This window comes from Pinus tabuliformis, chromosome 3_1, assembly GCF_031772625.1.
Source record: "Pinus tabuliformis cultivar Carrire ecotype Pingquan chromosome 3_1, CPIR1, whole genome shotgun sequence".
NCBI classification, from domain to species: domain Eukaryota; kingdom Viridiplantae; phylum Streptophyta; class Pinopsida; order Pinales; family Pinaceae; genus Pinus; species Pinus tabuliformis.
The window spans coordinates 682,570,697-682,593,411 of NC_142301.1; the positions used below are offsets into that span (position 1 = coordinate 682,570,697).

The following is a 22,715-nucleotide window of genomic DNA, read 5'->3' on the forward strand; positions in this document are numbered from 1 at the left end:
TTACTTAATGTATCGGTCTGTTGATGACAATACACTATGGGAAATTGGAAATGTTTAGATTGTTAACTCAACTATTATTGACATTTACACATTAATGAATATTTGCATATACTTTCATGGATAACAATATTGTATGCATGAAATTGAAATGACTTGGAAAATGAATATTTGTTAAATGATGCATATTTATGACTAACGTCGCTGATGGGATTAAGTAGTGGTAGTTTAATGGCAACAAGAAAACCCGTCAAGGTAAAATGTTGCAATGTGAATTGCAATCATAAATGAGAAATTATAATGTTATATGATATGCATGATTGTGTTATTTGGAAAATCAGAATGCATACAACATGTATGTCAGTTGTGTTTCCTATTAATCAAGATATTATGGACCCATGTTGAGCATGGTGTACATGAATGTTTCTTTTGCTAGTCGTAATGTGCATATGTTTCACTATGTAAATTACTATGGGTAAGAGTGATAAAAGAGAAATTTAACATATCAGAAAGTCGTGGATAGATGTGAAAGACTAGAATGCCTTGGGTTGATGGCAGTTACCTGCTCAGAGGGGTTGATGGTACTTGCCTGCCTGGATTTCCTCTCCTTAGAGATAAATGATCTCAGTAAGGGAAAAGAGTTTGCCAAGATGGTGAAGAGGGTAAAAATCTTGAGGAAACTTTATTGATTTGGAGCCTATTGAAGGAGGCCCAAAATTCCTCATAGACGGGACACTATTAGAGGAATAGGCAGGACACTGCTAAGAGGAATTCTATATTGGACCGTATGTGGTCATTGGAATTCTTGAGCTAGTTGGCTAGTGGAATTCCATGTTAGACCTTGTAATATTTCTGTCAAAGAAACTATCTAGATGCAAAAATAACTCCATCTGGTTGTGGAAACTAGTTCCCATGGGTTGGGAAGAGCCTTCTTCTGCCATTATGGTTCTCATAGGAGGACACATTAATAAATTAGTTATGTGTTGTATTAAAATTGAATTTTACATATAGTTGTGTAAAATATGTTACGCACATTTAACGCGAAAGGAGCTTAGCACATAGTAAGGCATTATCAGAATTTTAGTTCTTTTATTTTATTACCAATCCTGTGAACGCCTTAATAGGGGTAAGATAATTTTCACTTGGTGCAGTTATTAACTATTTTGATGATTAGAGAGCTAGGTGCTCTTTGGGTACTTTTAGAAGCACTGTGTGGATGTGTTTAGTGGGAGCTAAGACAATGTGCATGCGGTGCATTGATTTATCATTTTGATGATTAGAGTGTTAGAGCTCTTTAAGTACTTGTAAAAGTACTGTAATTTAAATATCACTTGACATTGCATAATTGATTGATAGTTAAAAGTATTTCATTTGATTAAAAATGTTGAGACTAATGTGATTGAATTTGTTATTCATACATTATAGTTTACTTACCATGGAGTGTTGATGGCTTGTCCAATTAATATTGTGAAGTGCTTGCGTAAAAGTTACCATGACTTGTAAAAGTAATTGGTAAGTAAGGGTAAGTTAGTATAGAGATTTTGTTTTGTTTCTATATAATTGAATAGTGGCTAAGCTATGGAAAGTAGAAATTGCTTAGTTTTGTAGTTATAAATTCTTATGGCTATAGGAAATAATTATTTCTTTTTCTTATGGGTATTCCTTGGAAATGGAATCCTTCATTTTGAAGGGAAAGGATCTCGTTTTGACTTGTTTGGATCCTTTATAATGAGTAGAAATTAAGTCCCAATAATAGATGAACACCGAGGACGGTGTTCTCTTTAAGGGGGGAGTATGTAATATACCTACTGAAACTCATGTAATTAAATAATTATTTAACGGGTTGACGTTTGGAATCAAGTAGTTATGGAACAACTTGTAACTACCATTTCCGGTTCCAGAAGCACGTCTAAAGCCCTCGACGCTTCCAGAACGGGGGAAAAAGGTCTCTATGTATTTTATCCGAGTCTTTGCCTTCCTCATGGAGTTCTGAAGGGCAATTTTAATCATTCTTGGGAAGCATTTGTTCAATCGATATTGTTCATCAAAATCTGGGCTAGATATTTGAAGATTGGCAATGGATCCTTTCCTGAGCACTGTGCAGCAGCTGTTTGGCGTGCCAGACGATCTAGAAAAGCTCCTCAACGCTCCGACCCGCTCTTATGTGCGTGACACAAAGGCCATGGCTTCCACTCCACTGGATGTTAAAGGATACCCAACCTCTGGCAAGCGAAAGAGGAACAAAAAGGAGGAAGAAATGGAGGTGAAGTACATTCGCATGAAGCGTAGGGTGGGAAATTCATGAGAAAATTCACTTTGCCTGCTGACTGCAATGTAGAGGCCATTTTTGGTGCTTGTAAGGATGGGGTGCTGACTGTTACGGTTCCCACGCTTCCTCTTCCGAAGCCGAAGAAACCTAAGACTATTGAAAGACACGATACACATCTGCCAATATGCCCGCATACACGCCACGCTCGCTTACACGCTTTATGTTACTTATCGTTCTCCCATCCCTGCATCCATGCATCCACGCAGTTCCATCCACGCTTTCAGTTCCAGCCACACCAGAACACATCTACCGAGAGGGAGGGATTTTACAAAAAAAACCACAACTGACACATCTTTTTTGAGAGGCAGTGATTTATTTGATTCTATCAACTGACACATCTTCCGGGAGAGCAAGTTCAACTTATTAGTATTACGATATAGGCATTCCAACTGATTCATCATTACCCTTCTCACGTACCGATCATACCCACGTATCTCATCCCCATCATTCACCATTTCATGTACCCAGTATTCCCCATTCAATATGCAGTCTCCCATTGTCGCAATGCATCCGCGCTTTCTGTTATAGCTGCACGCTTCCACCCACGCTGTTTTTCTCTGGTCTTCAAGAGATTATCCAAATATATTACACTAACAGATAAGTAACTGCAACTGCATTCTTTATAGAGAAGAATAAGTTGTTTTTTTTTTGAATTGTAGAAAAATATCATGTTGTTGCGTTTTGCATGGAAAGATTAAGAAAATATGATAGATTTCCAAAAGTATATATATATATATATATATATATATATATATTAAAAGCAAATATTACTACATGTAGATAAAGATTGATTTTTATATATTTTCTTGGTAAAGAAAATATATTAATGTATGTAGATAAAGATTGATTATTTTTTATTTTTCTTGGTAAAGAAAATATATTAATACATGTAGATAAAGATGGTTATTGTATATTTTCTTGTTAAAGAAAATATATTACGACATGTAGACAACGATTGATTATTTTATATATTTTCTTGGTAAAGAAAATATATTAATGCATGTAGACAAAGATTGATTATTTTATATATTTTCTTGGTAAAGAAAATATATTAATGCATGTAGATAAAGATGGTTATTATTATATATAGGAAAAGTTGGTTATTATATATATTTGCAACATTAAAAGATAAGTAACATTTATTGTCTTTATATAACATGCACATGTGTTTATGTAAGAAAAGATAGGATGAATTCGCTTTTCTTAAAAAGGGCTTTCATAGTCATTTTCCTGGAAGTGAATATAGATTAAAGAGGGTAATTTGTGAAATATTCTCATGGGTAGAGAGTTCTCTTGAAAAACAATATTTAGATATGAGAAAATATGATAACCTATGCATAGGTAAAATGCACAGAGATAAGTCATAAGAACCTTCTTTGGAAAGAATATATCTTCTTATGCATGAAAAATAAGTTAATGGTGTTAATTCCTTTGCAAGAGAGTTTGCAAAAGTTACATGTTTGGGTAAGTAAAAAGGTAAAGGATTTGTGGGTTGCATATTGGATAGTTTGATTTAGTAGCATGGTTTATTGCATAAAGGGTTACCATTATTGTTATCTTAGTTCTTATGCTCAAAAGAAAGGTTGAATATGATACTTTCTTGTAAACAAATGCATGAGAACTTTTTTATGATACTTTCATGGAAACAAATGCATAATAACTTTGTACATAAATGATAGAGAAACTATGTTGGGTTCTGGCCCTCCTATCATCCCCTAAGAAGACATCACCACCATCGTATTTCTCATACTCGCAAAACCACTCTCTATGAGGAGTGAAGTGAAAGGATGCACTTGAGTCAATCAACCATGCTTCATGATCTACATGTGTACTTGAAGAATCCAAGTACACATCCTTACCTTCATCGGAGGTGGTTTTCGCCTTTGCAGAAGGAGCATCATCAGATCCCTTTCCTTTGCCAGGAGCTCTAGATTTATAGTCCCTTTTGTAGTGCCCTTCCTTTCTGTATTTCCAACAAACCACCTTTAAAGGTTTTCCTGGAGATTTATATCTCCCACTCGATGACTTATTTTTGTTTCTGTTCTGGGACCGTCCTCGTACAAACAAGGCATCACCATTTTGGCTTTCCATATTTTTTTGTCTCATCTCCTATGTCAGCAAGGATGAGACTATTTCATCAAAATACAAGGCAGATGCATTGCTACCTATTGCAATAACCAAACTATCCCACGGATTTGATAGAGAACACAACAAACTGATGCACTTATCTTCATCTGAAATTTTAATATCAACAGATAATAACTGATTTTCCACAGTATTAAATGCATTCAGATGCTCTGTCACCGAGTCTCCATCTTTCATCCTCAGGTTATACAACTTTTTCCGTAGGATTAATTTATTCACCTAGAGACATAGATTGGTAGAAAGTCCCTAACTTGTCCCAAAAAGCCTTCGCTATAGCTTCCCCTGATACATTCAGCAATACTGAATCTGAGACACACAATCGTATTGTTCTTTTTTCCTTCCGATCCAACTTCTTCCATTCTTCATCAGACACTCCCGTTGGTTTAGTACCTGGATCTACCACGATCCACTGATCTTTATCCACCAACAGATCCTCCATCTTGAGTTTCCACAATTCAAAAATCTCACCACTAAATTTCTCGATCTCTATCTTTCCACTGCTCGCCATCTTCTTTCACCACTAGAATCAATCTTGCAAATCTCCCATTGAATAGGGTCTACCATAGGCCCGAGCGAAACCCCTTAGCAACAAAGGTGTCCCCTTGAAGCCAAAACAACTTCGATACCAAATGTAGGTTTTAGCCTCGTACATAAATTACCTACATACGAATTCTTAAACACAGAAAATAAACAATGCGAGAGCATAACACATAAAACACATATACACAGAGATTTTCCCTTGGATCCCAAAACCAGGACTACGAGCTTGATTTTTTATTATATTCCTTTATTGTTACAATATATATTTATACATGTTGGAACATCCAATACCATAGACCAAAAACCATTGTGTCCAAAACCATGGACCGAAAACCATCACGTCCAAAACCATGTGCGAAAAATCATGCACAAAACCATAGGTAGGTCTGCCCAACCTAATATAGGGTCAAAAAACAAAAATTTTTGGGGCATTGCCCCGGACCCCAAAGCGTGGGGTTACCTATACCCTTCAAACCCCCTGTGACCCCACCCCGCTACACAATCGACGCAATGAAGGGGGGGTTCCGCCCCCCTTCTAACCTCCTAGTTAACTACATGGGCTAGTAGTGGAAAGAATATTACACAACCCAACATGCGCTAACTAAAGTGTGCAACACACAATGAACCGACTGAGACCTGTGTATACCTATAGTACTATGGGCTTATAGGACAATGTGTAAGAAGTTGACGGGACAAACACCCTTTTGATTAGTTCATGGCGTAGAAGTTGTCATGCCGATGGAATATATTGTACCTAGTCTACACATAGCAGTGCTCACAGGGATGACGGACCGCGAAGCTCTGGAGGAGAGGCTTGCGCAATTGGAAGAACTTGAGGAAGAACGGTTCTTGGCTAGGTTTCATTAGCAGGTACAAAGTAGCGTGAAAAATCCTGCCACGACCGCCATATCAAGTTGTGCACCATCAAGGTAAATGACTTAGTGTTGCTGTATGACAGTAAGTTTGAAAAATTTCCGGGAAAAATCAGAATGCATTGGCTGGGACCATACGTGGTTGAGGAGGTCACATACAAAGACATGGTCTAGCTAGTCAAACTAAATGGAGAACCCTTCCCAGGCAAAGTAAATGGCAGCGGCTTGAAACCCTACACTGGTGGGACAACTATCTGACTAGCTGGCTGAAGCATAGTCTTCGCGCTCTGAGGAGCTGGACAATGGCACGGGACTATAAACATACCCAACAGATGCTTGTACAGATGTAGGGAAACAATTCAGACATGGAGCCGAGGATGCAACAGACCCAGAAGCAGCGGTGCAATACATTGCCGACATTAGCACAGTTCAGGAACAGTTGGTGGGACTCCACACGAAGATTGCCGCGCCGACAGAGTGACTCGAGGGCGAGTCAAGATGTTTGTGTTGGGGGCCTGTTGGGCATGGAGTCCCCCCAAGGCATGTTTTGGGGCTCAAAGCCCATGTTTTGACTGAATGATGTTGTAAAGCCCCGCGAATTGCGGGCGCGAAATGTATGATAGAGTCACAGGGTTGTCTGCCCTAGTTTTGTAATGTAATGTCGGCCTACCCATGTTCCGCAAACCATGGGATTGTATAAATAAGAGTGGGGCTCGAATTTGTAAAAGAAGGGTGAAATATGAGACAGAGAAATAGGAGCAAAGTGTAAATTGTGTCTTGGGTTGTAGAGTAGGAGAAGGCTCTGCAGCTGAGTGGGCAAGGCGGAGTCGATTCTTTAACCGAAGGAAGAAGAATAATAAAGAGAAGTTTTACCTAAATTCCATGTATCTATTCTTGATTTGTTACATGTTTGATATCAATTGCAAATATACTGTTTATTTACTGCGCGCACTTGTATGAATGATTTATATTTCTAAGTATATTTTACACATGCACATAAGCTAAGTTAATAAACTAACAGCGAATTACTAGTATGGACTTGGGTAATAACAACATTCAACCCTCGAGTAGGGCTGCGCAAAGGCAGCATCACTGGCTACGAGGTACGGGTAAGTGCGCGTAGCGACGTGCACGCATGGTCAAATCCCGGACCACTTGAACTCATCAGACATCCCCAAGGTGCGGAAACCTAGTTCTAACACCCTCCCATATTACTTCGGTTCAGACCTCAGTCCTCACTCCGCGGACTGTTGCCGAAAGGGCCAGTAGTACCAGGATTTGTTTGGCTAAATCACCTCCGAACTTGGGTTAGGCCCCAATAAGCCAACATACCGAGTGGTAGAGACCCCAGTAGCAGATTCATTAGCTCGAGTTCGAGTTTGAACAACAATCCCACCGATAAATGGAATATATGCTTTCTTGGAACTGCCTCTCCTGGCTTTCCATTTGACTCTAAGACTGGAAATGGTAAGAGTTGTGCTTTGAGGTATGCATATGCTTTATTATTTGTTGTCTTCTTCGCCTCTGCTACTACAGGTTCCATTGATAGCTCTGTAATTGGTTACACTGGAACAATATCTTAAAGATGAAACTCAACATTACACTTAGAGGAAGCTTCAACAAACCAAGATCAAATCACTGTGATCCTCTGGTCCCTCATCTGCTGTCATCCTCCCATCCCTCAGTTGTTGTCATCCTCCAGTTTTCCCATCTCCCATATGTTGTCATCCTCCCATTTCCGATTTCCGACAGCACAGCTACATGCACTGACAACACCTAGAAATTATTTATCAACCGCCCCGTTATAATAACATAAGCCTTTACTCATAATAACATAACATTTAATACCTATGAATTAATGTTAGCATTAGTTCAAAATTGCATTTATACTTGCGAAATAAGAACGAAACAATCCCCTATAATATATGGTTATAGCCTCTTCCCCTCAGGAAGAGGCCAAATAAGACCATGGAATGTAATGCAATATGATCAACACATGCAAGGTTATGGTCAGTGCACTGCGGAGCAGGAATTAAGTAACTTCAATTAATGCTGAACAAAAAATTTCAATTTCTATAGTCCCATGCCAGATGACAGGGACTAATAAAGTGGACAAACCTTAATAACAAAGGTTGAAATTTTTTCACATGAACCTGGGGCGATATCAATGAACCCACCTGTGCATGTTCACAATGATCAAGGAGAGAAATAGGAACAATCTTGTCATCAAAACTGGAATTGAATATTGTCCATTGAAATGAAATGATGGACAACTATTCGAATAGGGTAATTGGAAACAATAATCTATGGATTCAAACGCGTGGAGGGAGGGCGATCAACCGATGGACAACAATTCGATTAGGGTATGTGGAAATGAAACCTATGGATTCAACCAAGTGGAGGGAGGGCGATCAACATGAGGTGGAGGATAGTTGGATTGAAATTTAAAATGAAAATGAAAAAAACAAAAAAATGCATAAAATTATGGTTGAAAGGGAAGATAATATTGGAGTGTCGCATTTTGAAAAGAATCTTTTCATGTGAGGTTGATCATTTTTAATGATTAAAAAACATTCTTTCGAATCTTATGGAGATAGGTTTCTTTCGATTTTGAGCCTGTGAAAGGAATAATTAAAGAGCGCAGGAGTTTTATTTGAGTGATGAAGGTAGAGGTAGCGAAAGAAAGAAATTGAAAAATTCCTTGGAGTCCACCTACCTTGTTTACCAAAGAATAAGATATTGAAGTGAAGAAAGAAAACTAGATATATACCAGGAAACCAAAATCACATCTGACAATGAACCCCAAGCTAATAGAAATCTCAAAGAAGATTTCAACGCTGACAGAGTCAAGCCGGCGAGATCTAATGCTAAACATGGAGGGAAAAGACAACATTAGTTATGCAGCATTGCAGCAGTGTGAGATTGAAGAGTGTTAGGGACTATGCTCAATGGTTCTGGTACGAAGCTCCGAGATACACTATTTTGGCAAATGCAACATGTATACATAGCTTGGGTTTGGGGTGTTTTACATTTCTGTAAAATAGTTGTTATAATTTTCTGTGTTCTCGAATTGATATTTGCATTTATGCTTCCCATATTTGCTATGTACTCCCGCCATTAGTTTTGAGGTTTATTGGTGCATATCGGGGTTTGCGGTAAATATTTTTTTATATCCTGGTTCTAATATGCCTAGAATGTATCTGGATTACTCTCTATCCTTCTTAATATCTGAGATTACCCACATACTGATGATATTTCTTATTGCCATCTATATCATTATCCGCATTATTAGAACACATATCCCTTCTGGTTATAGGCGTCGAAATGCCTATTCTGTTGACAGTTTTGCCTCGACTTCCTGGACTTTGTTTTGCTACGTGTTGCTGTATCGAAGCATTCACTCTATATTATGTTCGACTCACATCATTTTTTACCATTTTGAGGCGCACATTTTCGGCGACGTCCCTCGATTGGTGTTATGTAGGTATGTGTATTATGCAGCTCCTGATCTTTTGAATACATGTTTTAATCCCAAAACATTCCTGTTGGGATTCGCTGGTGGATCCACTAGTGTTTCGACCTAACACTCTGACACACATTTATAGATGATACTTTTTCACACTAGTGGCAGCACTTTGCACGCCCTATAATATATCTCTGATGGACCCATTTGAATCTGACACATCAGCACATGAGGCCTTCATCTGAGCCATGATGGTAGCCAAATCCAAATATCCACATTTCACCGGGTCGGAGCGACATGGTGGGCCAAATAACATGCACACTTGGTTCCTGGTGGTGACTTCGTTGGGGCGGCTAGGTGGTGTGCATGCATCCCTCGGCGCTCATGAGAATAGACAAGGGAATGTAAATAGACAAGGCTGAAATAAACAACATTCCATAAAAACCACCACCGCAGCTCCAATGTTGTGTTTCAGTCACGACGTTTTAATTGACAGGATTAATAGCTTACGGAAGCTGGCGTTAGTAGGCAAATGGAATTTTACTGAACTGGGTGAGGGGAAGATGCAGAATTTGGTTGAATTGAAGTGGAAATAACTGTTTGGCTACATGCCTTCGGTGGTGTGACTGATGGGTGGTTGGTATAGTTTCCACTTTCTTAGTCATGAGGATTTACTCAAAATAAAGGCAATTCCATTGATAAAGGGGCGAAGCTTCTTGGCACTTCATGCTTGGTAGGTTGGTTTCAATCCTCTGAAGGAGACGCCCAAGAATAAACTTATCTGGGTAAAATTACCAGGATTACCAATTGAATTATGGACTAGACCCTCAGTGTTTGGGTGCCCAGGATAAAAGAATCGCTTGGATTCTGATCGAGAAGGATTACAGTGGTGGCTTCCCAGATCACATAGAAATAAAATGGGAATCTACACACTTGACACAGCGACTGGATTTTTGGGGAGTTCCATTTCATTGTCTCGTCTATCATCATACTGGTCACTTGATGGCACAATTTCCATGAAGGTTTGGTGGTCATCATATGGCACACATGCGACAATATTCTGATGTAAAGGGAAAGGTTGGCAGTCTAACATATATTTGGATGAATGGTCGTGGGATGACACAACATTCGGATGACACGATGAACACAAGAGGTTCTCCACTTTACAACCTTCCTTTCCTAGCTGCTGAATTACATCCTACGAATTATGCTGAGTCTGCTCCTATTCTGGTTCAAACTTCCTCATGGGCTTTGGATGACTTTGGCACCCCTAACGTTGGGGATACCTCCCCATCCATGTCAGATAGGATCCCTCTCCTTACATGCCCTGACCTGCCCCCTCCACTTACTATACTAACCCATATGACGACACATGACGTACCCTCCACATCTCAAATTACATATATCCCTACATCTAACCCTCATACCACCACACATCCTATACAACCATCCATAGATCGACCTATTTCGCCCATGTCACCAACTGTCTCACCTACTAACTCAGTGGATAGGGCACTAGAATTCCTTTTACAATAAAAGACTTTGGACCTGCATACTCTTACGATTCAGAAGCCGCTTGGCTCCATGTCCCCTACCATTAGTCCCTCATCGATGAGAAATATTACTATTAGACGGAAAAAGAACAGGATAGTCGACATTTTAGGGGTCGATCTCGGCATATCCCTTTTAATTCGTCTAATCCACACTCTTTGACAGATGTCCCAATTGCTTCATCCACCTCACCCCAGGCCCTTAGAGCAAAGATGCTCACTGTTGGGCTGCCATGAAATTCATTCTTTCCATGAACATCCGGGTACTGGGGCCTTCCCACAAATTTTTGGCCCTAAAAGAGATTTTCCTCTCAACCCGCTCATATATCATTCTACTGCAAGATACTATGCATTCAACTCTCCAGGTGATCATATACTTTAGGAAGATGCTCCCTGATTGGCATATGGTGGCCACTAATGCTGCTGGACTTTCAGGGGGGTTTGGTTGCTTTATGGGATGCATGATGGGTCGAGATGAAGGCATTCTCATGTTTTGCATCTATACTATTAGCTAGATAAATCAGAGGTTTACTGGGGTGTATCCACATCTTGAATATTTATGCCCTGTACAGGGACAAGGACTCATTTTGGAGGAAGTTAGTGGCATTGGAGATATTGGGAATGACCACTTTGGAGATATTTACAACTTCTATAACTTTTTCAACATAAATTGTCTCTCAATCTTCAAAGAGGCTCTTTCAAGAGCCAATAACGAATATTTGAGAGAAGTGGATATTTTTTTTTGTAAGCTTGGTAGGACTACATCTTCATCATGTCCAACTTTTCACTGCAATTGGGGGAATATCACAAGATTTGAACCCAAGACTTCCAGTTCAGCCGCGATTGGGGGGAATAGCACAAGATTTGAACCCAAGACTTCCGGTTCGGTGAGACTCCATTTCCACGGTCATTGCCAATTGAACTACCCCAAGAGGATGAGAGAATTGGATCTTTTGTTTAGCATTGATTAAATAATTCTTTTAGTTGGCATAGAAACTTTAATTCACTATTCAAAGGTACCATGGTGAACTCTTATGGGAGTAGCCATGGACTAGCCACAAACTTTCCTTTATTCAGCTTGATATTCTACTAGTTGGCTATGTATTTGACCAAGTAGGGGCCTATATATAAATGAATCATGATTTTTATGCCTTAGAAAGTAGACTTTGTTCCCAAAAAGTAGTAAAAGGTTGTGAAGTGTGCATTTAATGTTGAGCTTATTTCATTCCACAAAGGTTTGGTGCATATTTCTTGCTCCTCTCTTAGTGGTTTTTGACCATTTTTCAATATTGAATTGTCTCACTTGATCAAAATTTTGCAGTCTTTTAGATTCTACCTGCACATAATTTGATTCTAAATGTGTTGATTTCTACATTATTATATGCCAATGTCCAATGGAGGAAAATGATTGGTTTCATACATAAATTTCATAATTACAAAAGAAAACTGATTTTTCAATCAACATTCTTTGGAAAAGTTGCATGGGGATCTATCTCAGCTAAGACAAGGGAGTTAACCCGACAGTTTTTCACTTTTATATATGTGAGTTCTAATGCTTGCAAATGCCCACACTAGGGTGGGAACCAGAAATTGTCAAACAAACAAATGTCTATTGTGTTGTGCAAAACCATATGAAAGTCCCTTCTTATATTTAAGGACTCCATAAATTGGTATTTTAAAGATGCAAATTCAAATGAACAAAAGATAGAGTCTATATTTGCGTAATTTACCTACTGAAACTCATGTAATTAAATAATTATTTAACTGTTTGAAATTTGGAATCAGGAAGTAGTTATGGAACGACATGTAACTACCATTTCCGGTTCCAGAAGCACGTCTAGAGCCCTCGACACTTCCAGAATGGGGGAAAAAGCCTCTATGTATTTTCTTCGAGTCTCTGCCCTCTTCATGGAGTTCTGAAGGGCAATTTGTAATCATTCTTGGGAAGCATTTTTTCAACCGATATTGTTCGTCAAAATCCGGGCTAGATATTTGAAGATTGGCAATGGATCCTTTGCTGAGCACTGTGCAGCAGCTGCTTGGCATGCTGAACGGGCTAGAAAAGCTCCTCAACGCTCTGACCCTCTTTTATGTGCATGACACGAAGGCCATGGCTTCCACTCCACTGGATGTTAAAGGATACCCAAACTCTGGCAAGTGAAAGAGGAACAAAAAGGAGGAAGAAGCGGAGGTGAAGTACATTTGCATGGAGCGTAGGGTGGGAAATTCATGAGAAAATTCACTTGCCTGCTGACTGCAATGTAGAGGCCATTTCTGCTGCCTGTCAGGATGAGGTGCTGATTGTTACGGTTTCCAAACTTCCCCCGCCGGAGCCGAAGAAACCTAAGACTAGTGAAAGGCACGATGTTTTTCTCTGGTCTTCTAGAGATTATCCAAATATATTACACTAACAGATAAGTAACTGGAACGACATTCTTTATAGAGAAGAATAAGTTGTTCTTTTTGGATTGTAGGAAAATATCATGTTGTTCCATTTTGCATGGAAAGATTAAGAAAATATGATAGATTTATGAAAGTATATATATATATATATATATATATATATTTTAAAAACAAATATCACTACTTGTAGATAAGGATTGATTTTATATATTTTCTTGGTAAAGAAAATATATTAATGTATGTAGATAAAGATTGATTATTTTCTATTTTTCTTGGTAAAGAAAATATATTAATGCATGTAGATAAAGATGGTTATTATATATTTTCTTGTTAAAGAAAATATATTACGACATCTAGACAAAGATTGATTATTTTATATATTTTCTTGATAAAGAAAACATATTAATGCATGTATACAAAGATTGATTATTTTATATATTTTCTTGGTAAAGAAAATATATTAATGCATGTAGATAAAGATGGTTATTATTATATATAGGAAAAGTTGGTTATTATATATATTTGCAACATTAAAAGATAAGTAACATTTATTGTTTTTATATAACATGCATATGTGTTTATGTAAGAAAAGATAGGATGAATTCTTTTTTCTTAAAAAGGGGTTTCATAGTCATTTTCTTGGAAGTGAATATAGATTAAAGAGGGTAATTTGTGAAATATTATCATGGGTAGAGAGTTCTCTTGAAAAATAATACTTAGATATGAGAAAATATAATAACCTATGCATAGGTAAAATGCACAGAGATATGTCATAAGAACTTTATTTGGAAAGAATATATCTTCTTATGCATGAAAGATAAGTTAATGGTGTTAATTTCTTTGCAAGAGAGTTTGCAAAAGTTACATGTTTGGGTGAGTAAAAAGGTAAAGGATTTGTGGGTTGCATATTGGATAGTTTGATTTAGTAGCATGGTTTATTGCATAAAGGGTTACCATTATTTTTATCTTAGTTCTTATGCCCAAAAGAAAGGTTGAATATGATACTTTCTTGTAAACAAATGCACGAGGCTTTTTTATGATACTTTCATGGAAACAAATGCATAATAACTTTGTACATAAATGATAAAGAAATTATGTTGGGTTCTTGAAAAATAACTATGTGAAAAGAACACATATGCAAAAGCATAGAAACAATAGTGTATTACATGTATGGATATATAACTATTGTGTTATATATTTTAAAGAGAAACATGGATTTGAGAACTATTGGGTTAGATCTTTTAAAGAGAGATATGCATTAGTGTGAATAAGTAATGTGGAAAGTAAAACAAGTATTTACTTGAATAAATGTACTAGTTAATTATTATGACATGCTTGATAATTATTTGTGCACAACGTTGTTAGAAGAAGCATGTTGTGATATTCTATTTACAACTCATGCACATGAGTAGATGTGAAAATATCACCTTTAGAGACTGATTATTGATTGATTAATACTGTAACAAATCTTGTTGCCAAAGCTTGTTGACGACAACAATGACAGGAAACGATGGCGGTTTGTGCCAAAGAAAGATGATATTTAACATAGTGGTAGGTAAAGAACTAACGGTCCATGCTCATGAGTACGAGTTGCAGTATCATACATTGATAGAAAAATCATGCCACAAGGATGTAGATAGTGGTGATATGTAGGTAAAGGGTTTCATGGAAAATGTAATAGGTTTTAGCTAGTTATGTGACATTCTAATGATATTTCATTGTAATATTTTATAGCAATGGATAAAGGATGGAATCCCTTATAAGCCATTGAGTGAGGGGTGAAAACCCTCATGAGCGTTTAATAATAAAATTAAATCTTTGCTAGTTTTCACCCTATGGGTTTCCAGGATATATCGGTGTTCAATGATGTGACTGCTTAATGTGTCAGATTGATGGTGTTGAATCCTTGATTATGTTGATTCCATATTTGATGTGATAAACATAATGTCAAGTATGTGATTAATTAATATGGTTAAGGGAAGCATGAAATGGATGCAAGGTTCATGAGACAATTTATGTTAATATACTACAACAGTGGTTGTCAATGGCTATGCAACTTACTGTCCTCTATTGCAATTTACTTTATGTAATAATGAATATTATATCTAATGGTTAATGAGGAATGTGGAGTAGTGATTTTGGATAATTACTTGTAGGTAATTTGTGTATAAAATTCTAACTCCCTGCTTTTACATGTGAGGTTACTGGCATATGTTACAAGTGGTATCAAAGCTAAAGGTTGCACCACTGGTGCCTTTGGGAATTGGTAAGCGGAAAAGAAATTGAGGTATGCCACCAATGGACATTAACTTAGGTATGAGTTTAAAAGTCTATGTATTGATTTATGTAGTACACTACTTTTGACATGATATGTGTGATTCATGTTTATATCTGCATTGAGTAGTAAGTAAAAAAGTTTGCTGCAAAACTATGTTCATGACATTGGATTCTTGATGAAGATAAAAGACAATAAAACTTTTGTCACACTTATGAACAATATTGAACACCCATTACACTTATGAACAATATTGAACACTCATTAAGGAAAGTGACAATCAACTACCAACTTTTGCTTTGCAAATATGGGAATAATAATGATACATTTAATGAACATAATTGAAGTCACAATGAACTAATTTTAATGAGTCAATGCATGAATGTAAAATAAGGGGAATGTCCTTGAATAGGACGATATAGTGTTTTAAAAAGACATTGTAAGAACCTCTTCAGATATTGAAAATAAACAATGAGTCGAGTAATGAAATTTGACTGTAATAACTAATTTTTTATTAAGTATTGTCATGGCTGCATTAAGATGGTTGGTAGTTGAGATTGGTTAGTGTTGTCGTAAACAAGTGATTATGGTAGTTACTTAATGTATCGGTCTGTTGATGACAATAAACTATGGGAAATTGGAAATGTTTAGATTGTTAACTCAACTATTATTGACATTTACACATTAATGAATATTTGCAAATACTTTTATGGATAACAATATTGTATGCATGAAATTAAAATGATTTGGAAAATGAATATTTTTTAAATGACGCATATTTATGACTAACGTTGCTGATGGGATTAAGTAGTGGTAGTTTAATGGCAACAAGTAAACCCGTCAAGGTAAAATGTTGCAATGTGAATTGCAATCATAAATGAGAAATTATAATGTTATATGATATGCATGATTGTGTTATTTGGAAAATCAGAATGCATACAACATGTATGTGAGTTGTGTTTCCTATTAATCAAGATATTATGGACCCATGTTGAGCATGGTGTACATGAATGTTTCTTTTGTTAGTCGTAATGTGCATATGTTTCACTATGTAAATTACTATGGGTAAGAGTGATAAAAGAGAAATTTAAAATATCAGAAAGTCGTGGATAGATGTGAAAGACTAGAATGCCTTGGGTTGATGGCAGTTACCTGCTCAGAGGGGTTGATGGTACTTGCCTACCCGGATTTCCTCTCCTTAGAGATAAATGATCCCAGTAAGGGAAAAGAGTTTGCCAAGATGGTGAAGAGGGTAAAAAGCTTGAGGAAACTTTATTGATTTGGAGCCTATTGGAGGAGGCCCAAAATTCCTCATAGACAGGACACTATCAGAGGAATAGGCAGGACACTATTAAGAGGAATTCTATATTGGAACGTATGTGGTCATTGGAATTCTTGAGCTAGTTGGCAAGTGGAATTCCATGTTAGACCTTGTAATATTTCTGTCAAAGAAACTATCTAGATGCAAAAATGACTCCATCTGGTTGTGGAAACTAGTTCCCATGGGTTGGGAAGAGCCTTCTTCTGCCATTATGGTTCTCATAGGAGAACACAATAATAAATTAGTTATGTTTTGTATTAAAATTGAATTTTACATATAGTTGTGTAAAATATGTTACACACATTTAACGCGAAAGGAGCTTAGCACTTAGTAAGGAATTATTAGAATTTTAGCTCTTTTATTTTATTACCAATCCTGTGAATGCCTTAATAGGGGTAAGATAATTTTCACTTCGTGCAGTTATTGACTATTTTGATGATTAGAGAGCTAGGTGCTCTTTGGGTACTTTTAGAAGCACTGTGTGGACGTGTTTAGTGGGAGCTAAGACAATGTGCATGCGGTGCATTGATTTATCATTTTGATGATTAGAGTGTTAGAGCTCTTTAAGTACTTGTAAAAGTACTGTAATTTAAATATCACTTGACATTGCATAATTGATTGATAGTTGAAAGTATTTCATTTGATTAAAAATGTTGTGACTAATGTGATTGAATTTGTTATTCATACATTATAGTTTACTTACCATGGAGTGTTGATGGCTTGTCCAATCACTATTGTGAAGTGCTTGCATAAAAGTTACCATGACTTGTAAAAGTAATTGGTAAAAAAGGGTAAGTTAGTATAGAAATTTTGTTTTGTTTCTATATAATTGAATAGTGGCTAAGCTATGGAAAGTAGAAATTGCTTAGTTTTGTAGTTATAAATTCTTATGGCTATAGAAAATAATTATTTCTTTTTCTTATGGGTATTCCTTGGAAATGGAATCCTTCATTTTGAAGGGAAAGGATCTCGTTTTGACTTGTTTGGATCCTTTATAATGAGTAGAAATTAAGTCCCAATAATAGATGAACACCGAGGATGGTGTTCTCTTTAAGGGAGGAGTATGTAATATACCTACTGAAACTCATGTAATTAAATAATTATTTAACTAGTTGACGTTTGGAATCAAGTAGTTATGGAACAACTTGTAACTACCATTTCTGGTTCCAGAAGCACGTCTAGAGCCCTCGACGCTTCCAGAACGGGGGAAAAAGGCCTCTATGTATTTTCTCCGAGTCTTTGCCCTCGTCATGGAGTTCCGAAGGGCAGTTTGTAATCATTCTTAGGAAGCGTTTGTTCAACCGATATTGTTCATCAAAATCTGGGCTAGATATTTGAAGATTGGCAATGGATCCTTTGCTGAGCACTGTACAGCAGCTGTTTGGCATGCCAGACGAGCTAGAAAAGCTCCTCAACGCTCCGACCCGCTCTTATGTGCATGACACAAAGGCCATGGCTTCCACTCCACTAGATGTTAAAGGATACCCAAACTCTGGCAAGCAAAAGAGGAACAAAAAGGAGGAAGAAATGGAGGTGAAGTACATTCGCATGGAGCGTAGGGTGGGAAATTCATGAGAAAATTCACTTTGCCTGCTGACTGTAATGTAGAGGCCATTTTTGCTACTTATCAGGATGGGGTGCTGACTGTTACGGTTCCCAAGCTTCCTCTGTCGAAGCCGAAGAAACCTAAGACTATTGAAAGGCACGATACGCATCCGCCAATATCCCCGCATACACGCCACGCTCGCTTACACGCTTTATGTTACTTATCATTCTCCGTTCAATACGCATGCCCCAATACGCTCGCATACACGCCACGCTTGCTTACACGCTTTATGTTACTTATTGTTCTCCCATCCCCGCATCCATGCATCCACGTAGTTCCATCCACGCTTTTAGTTCCAGCCACACCAGAACACATCTGCCGAGAGGGAGGGCTTTTACAAAAAAAACCACAACTGACACATCTTTTTTGAGAGGCAGTGATTTATTTGATTCTATCAACTGACACATCTTCCGGGAGAGCAAGTTCAACTTATTAGTATTACGGTATAGGCATTCCAACTGATTCATCATTACCCTTCTCACGTACCGATCATACCCACGTATCTCGTCCCCATCATTCACCATTTCATGTACCCAGTACTCCCCATTCAATATGTAGTCTCCGATTGTCGCAATGCATCCGTGCTTTCTGTTACAGCCGCATGCTTCTACCCACGCTGTTTTTATCTAGTCTTCAAGAGATTATCCAAATATATTACACTAACAGATAAGTAATTGCAACTGCATTCTTTATAGAGAAGAATAAGTTGTTTTTCTTTTGGATTGTAGGAAAATATCATGTTGTTGCGTTTTGCATGGAAAGATTAAGAAAATATGATATATTTCCAAAAGTATATATATATATATATATATATATATATATATATATATATTAAAATCAAATACTACTACATGTAGATAAAGATTGATTTTTATATATTTTCTTGGTAAAGAAAATATAATAATGTATGTAGATAAAGATTGATTATTTTTTATTTTTCTTGGTAAAGAAAATATATTAATACATGTAAATAAAGATGGTTATTATATATTTTCTTGTTAAAAAAAATATATTACGACATGTAGACAAAGATTGATTATTTTATATATTTTCTTGATAAAGAAAATATATTAATGCATGTAGACAAAGATTGATTATTTTATATATTTTCTTGGTAAAGAAAATATATTAATGCATGTAGATAAAGATGGTTATTATTATATATAGGAAAAGTTGGTTATTATATATATTTGCAACATTAAAAGATAAGTAACATTTATTGTCTTTATATAGCATGCACATGTGTTTATGTAAGAAAAGATAGGATGAATTCGATTTTCTTAAAAAGGGATTTCGTAGTCATTTTCCTGGAAGTGAATATAGATTAAAGAGGGTAATTTGTGAAATATTCTCATGGGTAGAGAGTTCTCTTGAAAAACAATATTTAGATATGAGAAAATATGATAACCTATGCATAGGTAAAATGCACAGAGATAAGTCATAAGAACCTTCTTTGGAAAGAATATATCTTCTTATGCATGAAAAATAAGTTAATGGTGTTAATTCCTTTGCAAGAGAGTTTGCAAAAGTTACATGTTTGGGTGAGTAAAAAGGTAAAGGATTTGTGGGTTGCATATTGGATAGTTTGATTTAGTAGCATGCTTTATTGCATAAAGGGTTACCATTATTGTTATCTTAGTTCTTATGCCCAAAAGAAAGGTTGAATATGATACTTTCTTGTAAACAAATGCACGAGAACTTTTTTATGATACTTTCATGGAAACAAATGCATAATAACTTTGTACATAAATGATAGAGAAACTATGTTGGGTTCTTGAAAAATAACTATGTGAAAAGAACACATATGCAAAAGCATAGAAACAATAGTGTATTACATGTATGGAGATATAACTATTGTGTTATATATTTTAAAGAGAAACATGGATTTGAGAACTATTGGGTTAGATCTTTTAAAGATAGATATGCATTAGTGTGAATAAGTAATGTGGAAAATAAAACAATTATTTACTTGAATAAATGTATTAGTTAATTATTATGACATTCTTGATAGTTATTTGTGCACAACGTTGTTAAAAGAAGCATGTTGTGATATTCTATTTACAACTCATGCACATGAGTATATGTTAAAAGATCACCTTTAGAGACTGATTATTGATTGATTAATATTGTAACTATTCTTGTTGCCAAAGCTTGTTGATGACAACAATGATAGGAAACAATGGAGGTTTGTGCCAAAGAAAGATGATGTTTAACATTGTGGTAGGTAAAGAACGAACGGTCCATGCTTATGAGTACGAATTGCAGGATCGTACATTGATAGAACAATTATGCCACAAGGATGTAGAGAGTGGTGATATGTAGGTAAAGGGTTTCATGGAAAATGTAATAGCTTTTAGCTAGTTATGTGACATTTTAATGATATTTCATTGTAATATTTTATAGCAATGGATAAGGGATGGAATCCCTTATAAGCCATTGAATGAGGGGTGAAAACCCTCACGAGCGTTTAATAATAAAATTAAACGTTTGTTGGTTTTCACCCTATGGGGTTTCCATGGTATATCGGTGTTCAATGATGTGATTGCTTAATGTGTCAGATTGATGGTGTTGAATTCTTGATGATGTTGATTCGTTATTTGGTGTGATAAACATAATGTCAAGTATGTGATTAATTAATATGGTTAAGGGAAGCATGAAATGGATGCAAAGTTCATGAGACAATTTATGTTAATATACTACAACAATGATTGTCAATGGTTATGCAACTTACTGTCCTCTATTGCAATTTACTTTACGTACTAATGAACATTATATCTGATGGTTAATGAGGAATGTGGAGTAGTGATTTTGGATAATTACTTGTGGGTAATTTGTGTAAAATATTCTAACTCCCTGCTTTTACATGTGAGGTTTCTGGGATATATTATTATTTGACTCATTGTCTATCCAAATGATCATTGATAATATATGCCTCTCAAACACTTTACTTTTTATCAAATCACAAATTATTATGAATATTAATCTACAAAATATCTATACTAACTTTAAAATATAATTTATTTAGTAACTAATTATAGCAAAGTCTATATTAAAAAAATATCCAATAATATATCACATCAATCCTTACATTTCACACATAAATTAAAAGCCTTTTATTATGAACTTTATGGATAACCAATACTAATCAAAAGTAAAAAATCCTATTATTAAAAACTTCATGGATAACTAGTGCTAATCAAAAGTAAAAGAAAAAAACATGAAATTTATCCATAACTACAGGTTACATAATTACATAAAACATGACTCAGAAATGAATACTAATAATAATTATAAAAATAGATTATGTATAATAATATATTTTATATTTATATTATTATTTATTAAATTTTTCATAATATAAATAATAAAAAATAAATTATCAATAAAATGCAGTGTTAAAATAAATAATCTATAAACTGATAAGATATTTTTTAAAATATATTAATTTAAACTCCTTATTATTACTATTACTATGTATTAATACACTTAAATATTATATAAATCAAATGAAATTCTCATTTTATAATAATTTCTTATTATATTCCATTAATCTTTAATACATATTATTTTCCAGCGAAATAGTTAAGAAAAAAGAATTTACCCACATTGATTATAGCATGTTTTTTATGTGTATTTTTTCTAACTAATTTAAATTCTTATCCATGTCATAATTCCCACGTGAATCTCGTTTTAGTTCGGTTTCTATGGATAGAGAAAATTTCTGGCTTAGGGTTATTCTATAACTGCAAAGTGTCATTTCAATAAGAAATTATTTGGAAAAACAAAAACTAGTTGTGATTCGATTAGAAGTAAGTGGCGTGATCGAGTTGAACGGAACTCAAGTTTGTTTTCTAAGAATGGAAAGTTTCAGTTACCGTTTTCTAAGAACCTATGAAGGATATGATTATTATCGCTTAAAGTAAGATTTATTACTTTATAACGAAATTAGAAAATTCAAGTTATTATTTTGTAAGAATAGTAAATCTCGTGAGTGATATGATTATTATGGTATAGTGTTGCAGCTTAATGTAAGATTTGTTCTTTTTTAATCAAATTTCTGTGTTTTTTCCTATGGCAAATATCAATGTTTATTGAAAAGTAAATAACATTTAACAGCAGTAGCAGCCTATCAATTCAGTGCTCTATTGCACAAAACAATTATATTAATTTAGTGATTTATTGCAAAAAAACAATTATATTTCAGGATAATGGGA

At 35.6% G+C, this 22,715-nt stretch overlaps 1 protein-coding gene and 2 pseudogenes across 1 annotated transcript; all 3 read left to right on the top strand.

The window, feature by feature from the left end:
* Positions 1-2,048: 2,048 nt before the first annotated feature.
* Positions 2,049-2,613, top strand: LOC149188940 (17.1 kDa class II heat shock protein-like; annotated as a pseudogene).
* Positions 2,614-12,901: 10,288 nt separating this feature from the next.
* LOC149188941 (17.9 kDa class II heat shock protein-like) lies at positions 12,902-13,307 on the top strand. Its single transcript, XM_089410085.1, has 2 exons — positions 12,902-13,049; positions 13,162-13,307. The coding sequence occupies exons 1-2, from the start codon at positions 12,902-12,904 to the stop codon at positions 13,305-13,307; spliced, it is 294 nt and encodes a 97-aa protein (XP_089266211.1).
* A 4,920-nt stretch (positions 13,308-18,227) lies between these two features.
* On the top strand, positions 18,228-18,871 carry LOC149188942 (17.1 kDa class II heat shock protein-like; annotated as a pseudogene).
* Positions 18,872-22,715: the final 3,844 nt, after the last annotated feature.

Excerpts from the sequence above, each read along its gene's own strand:
- LOC149188941 (XM_089410085.1), top strand. The coding sequence starts at position 12,902 with ATGGATCCTTTGCTGAGCACTGTGCAGCAGCTGCTTGGCATGCTGAAC. Across the intron at positions 13,050-13,161 it reads TAAAGGATACCCAAACTCTG|AGGCCATTTCTGCTGCCTGT; the intron begins GCAAGTGAAAGA and ends ACTGCAATGTAG.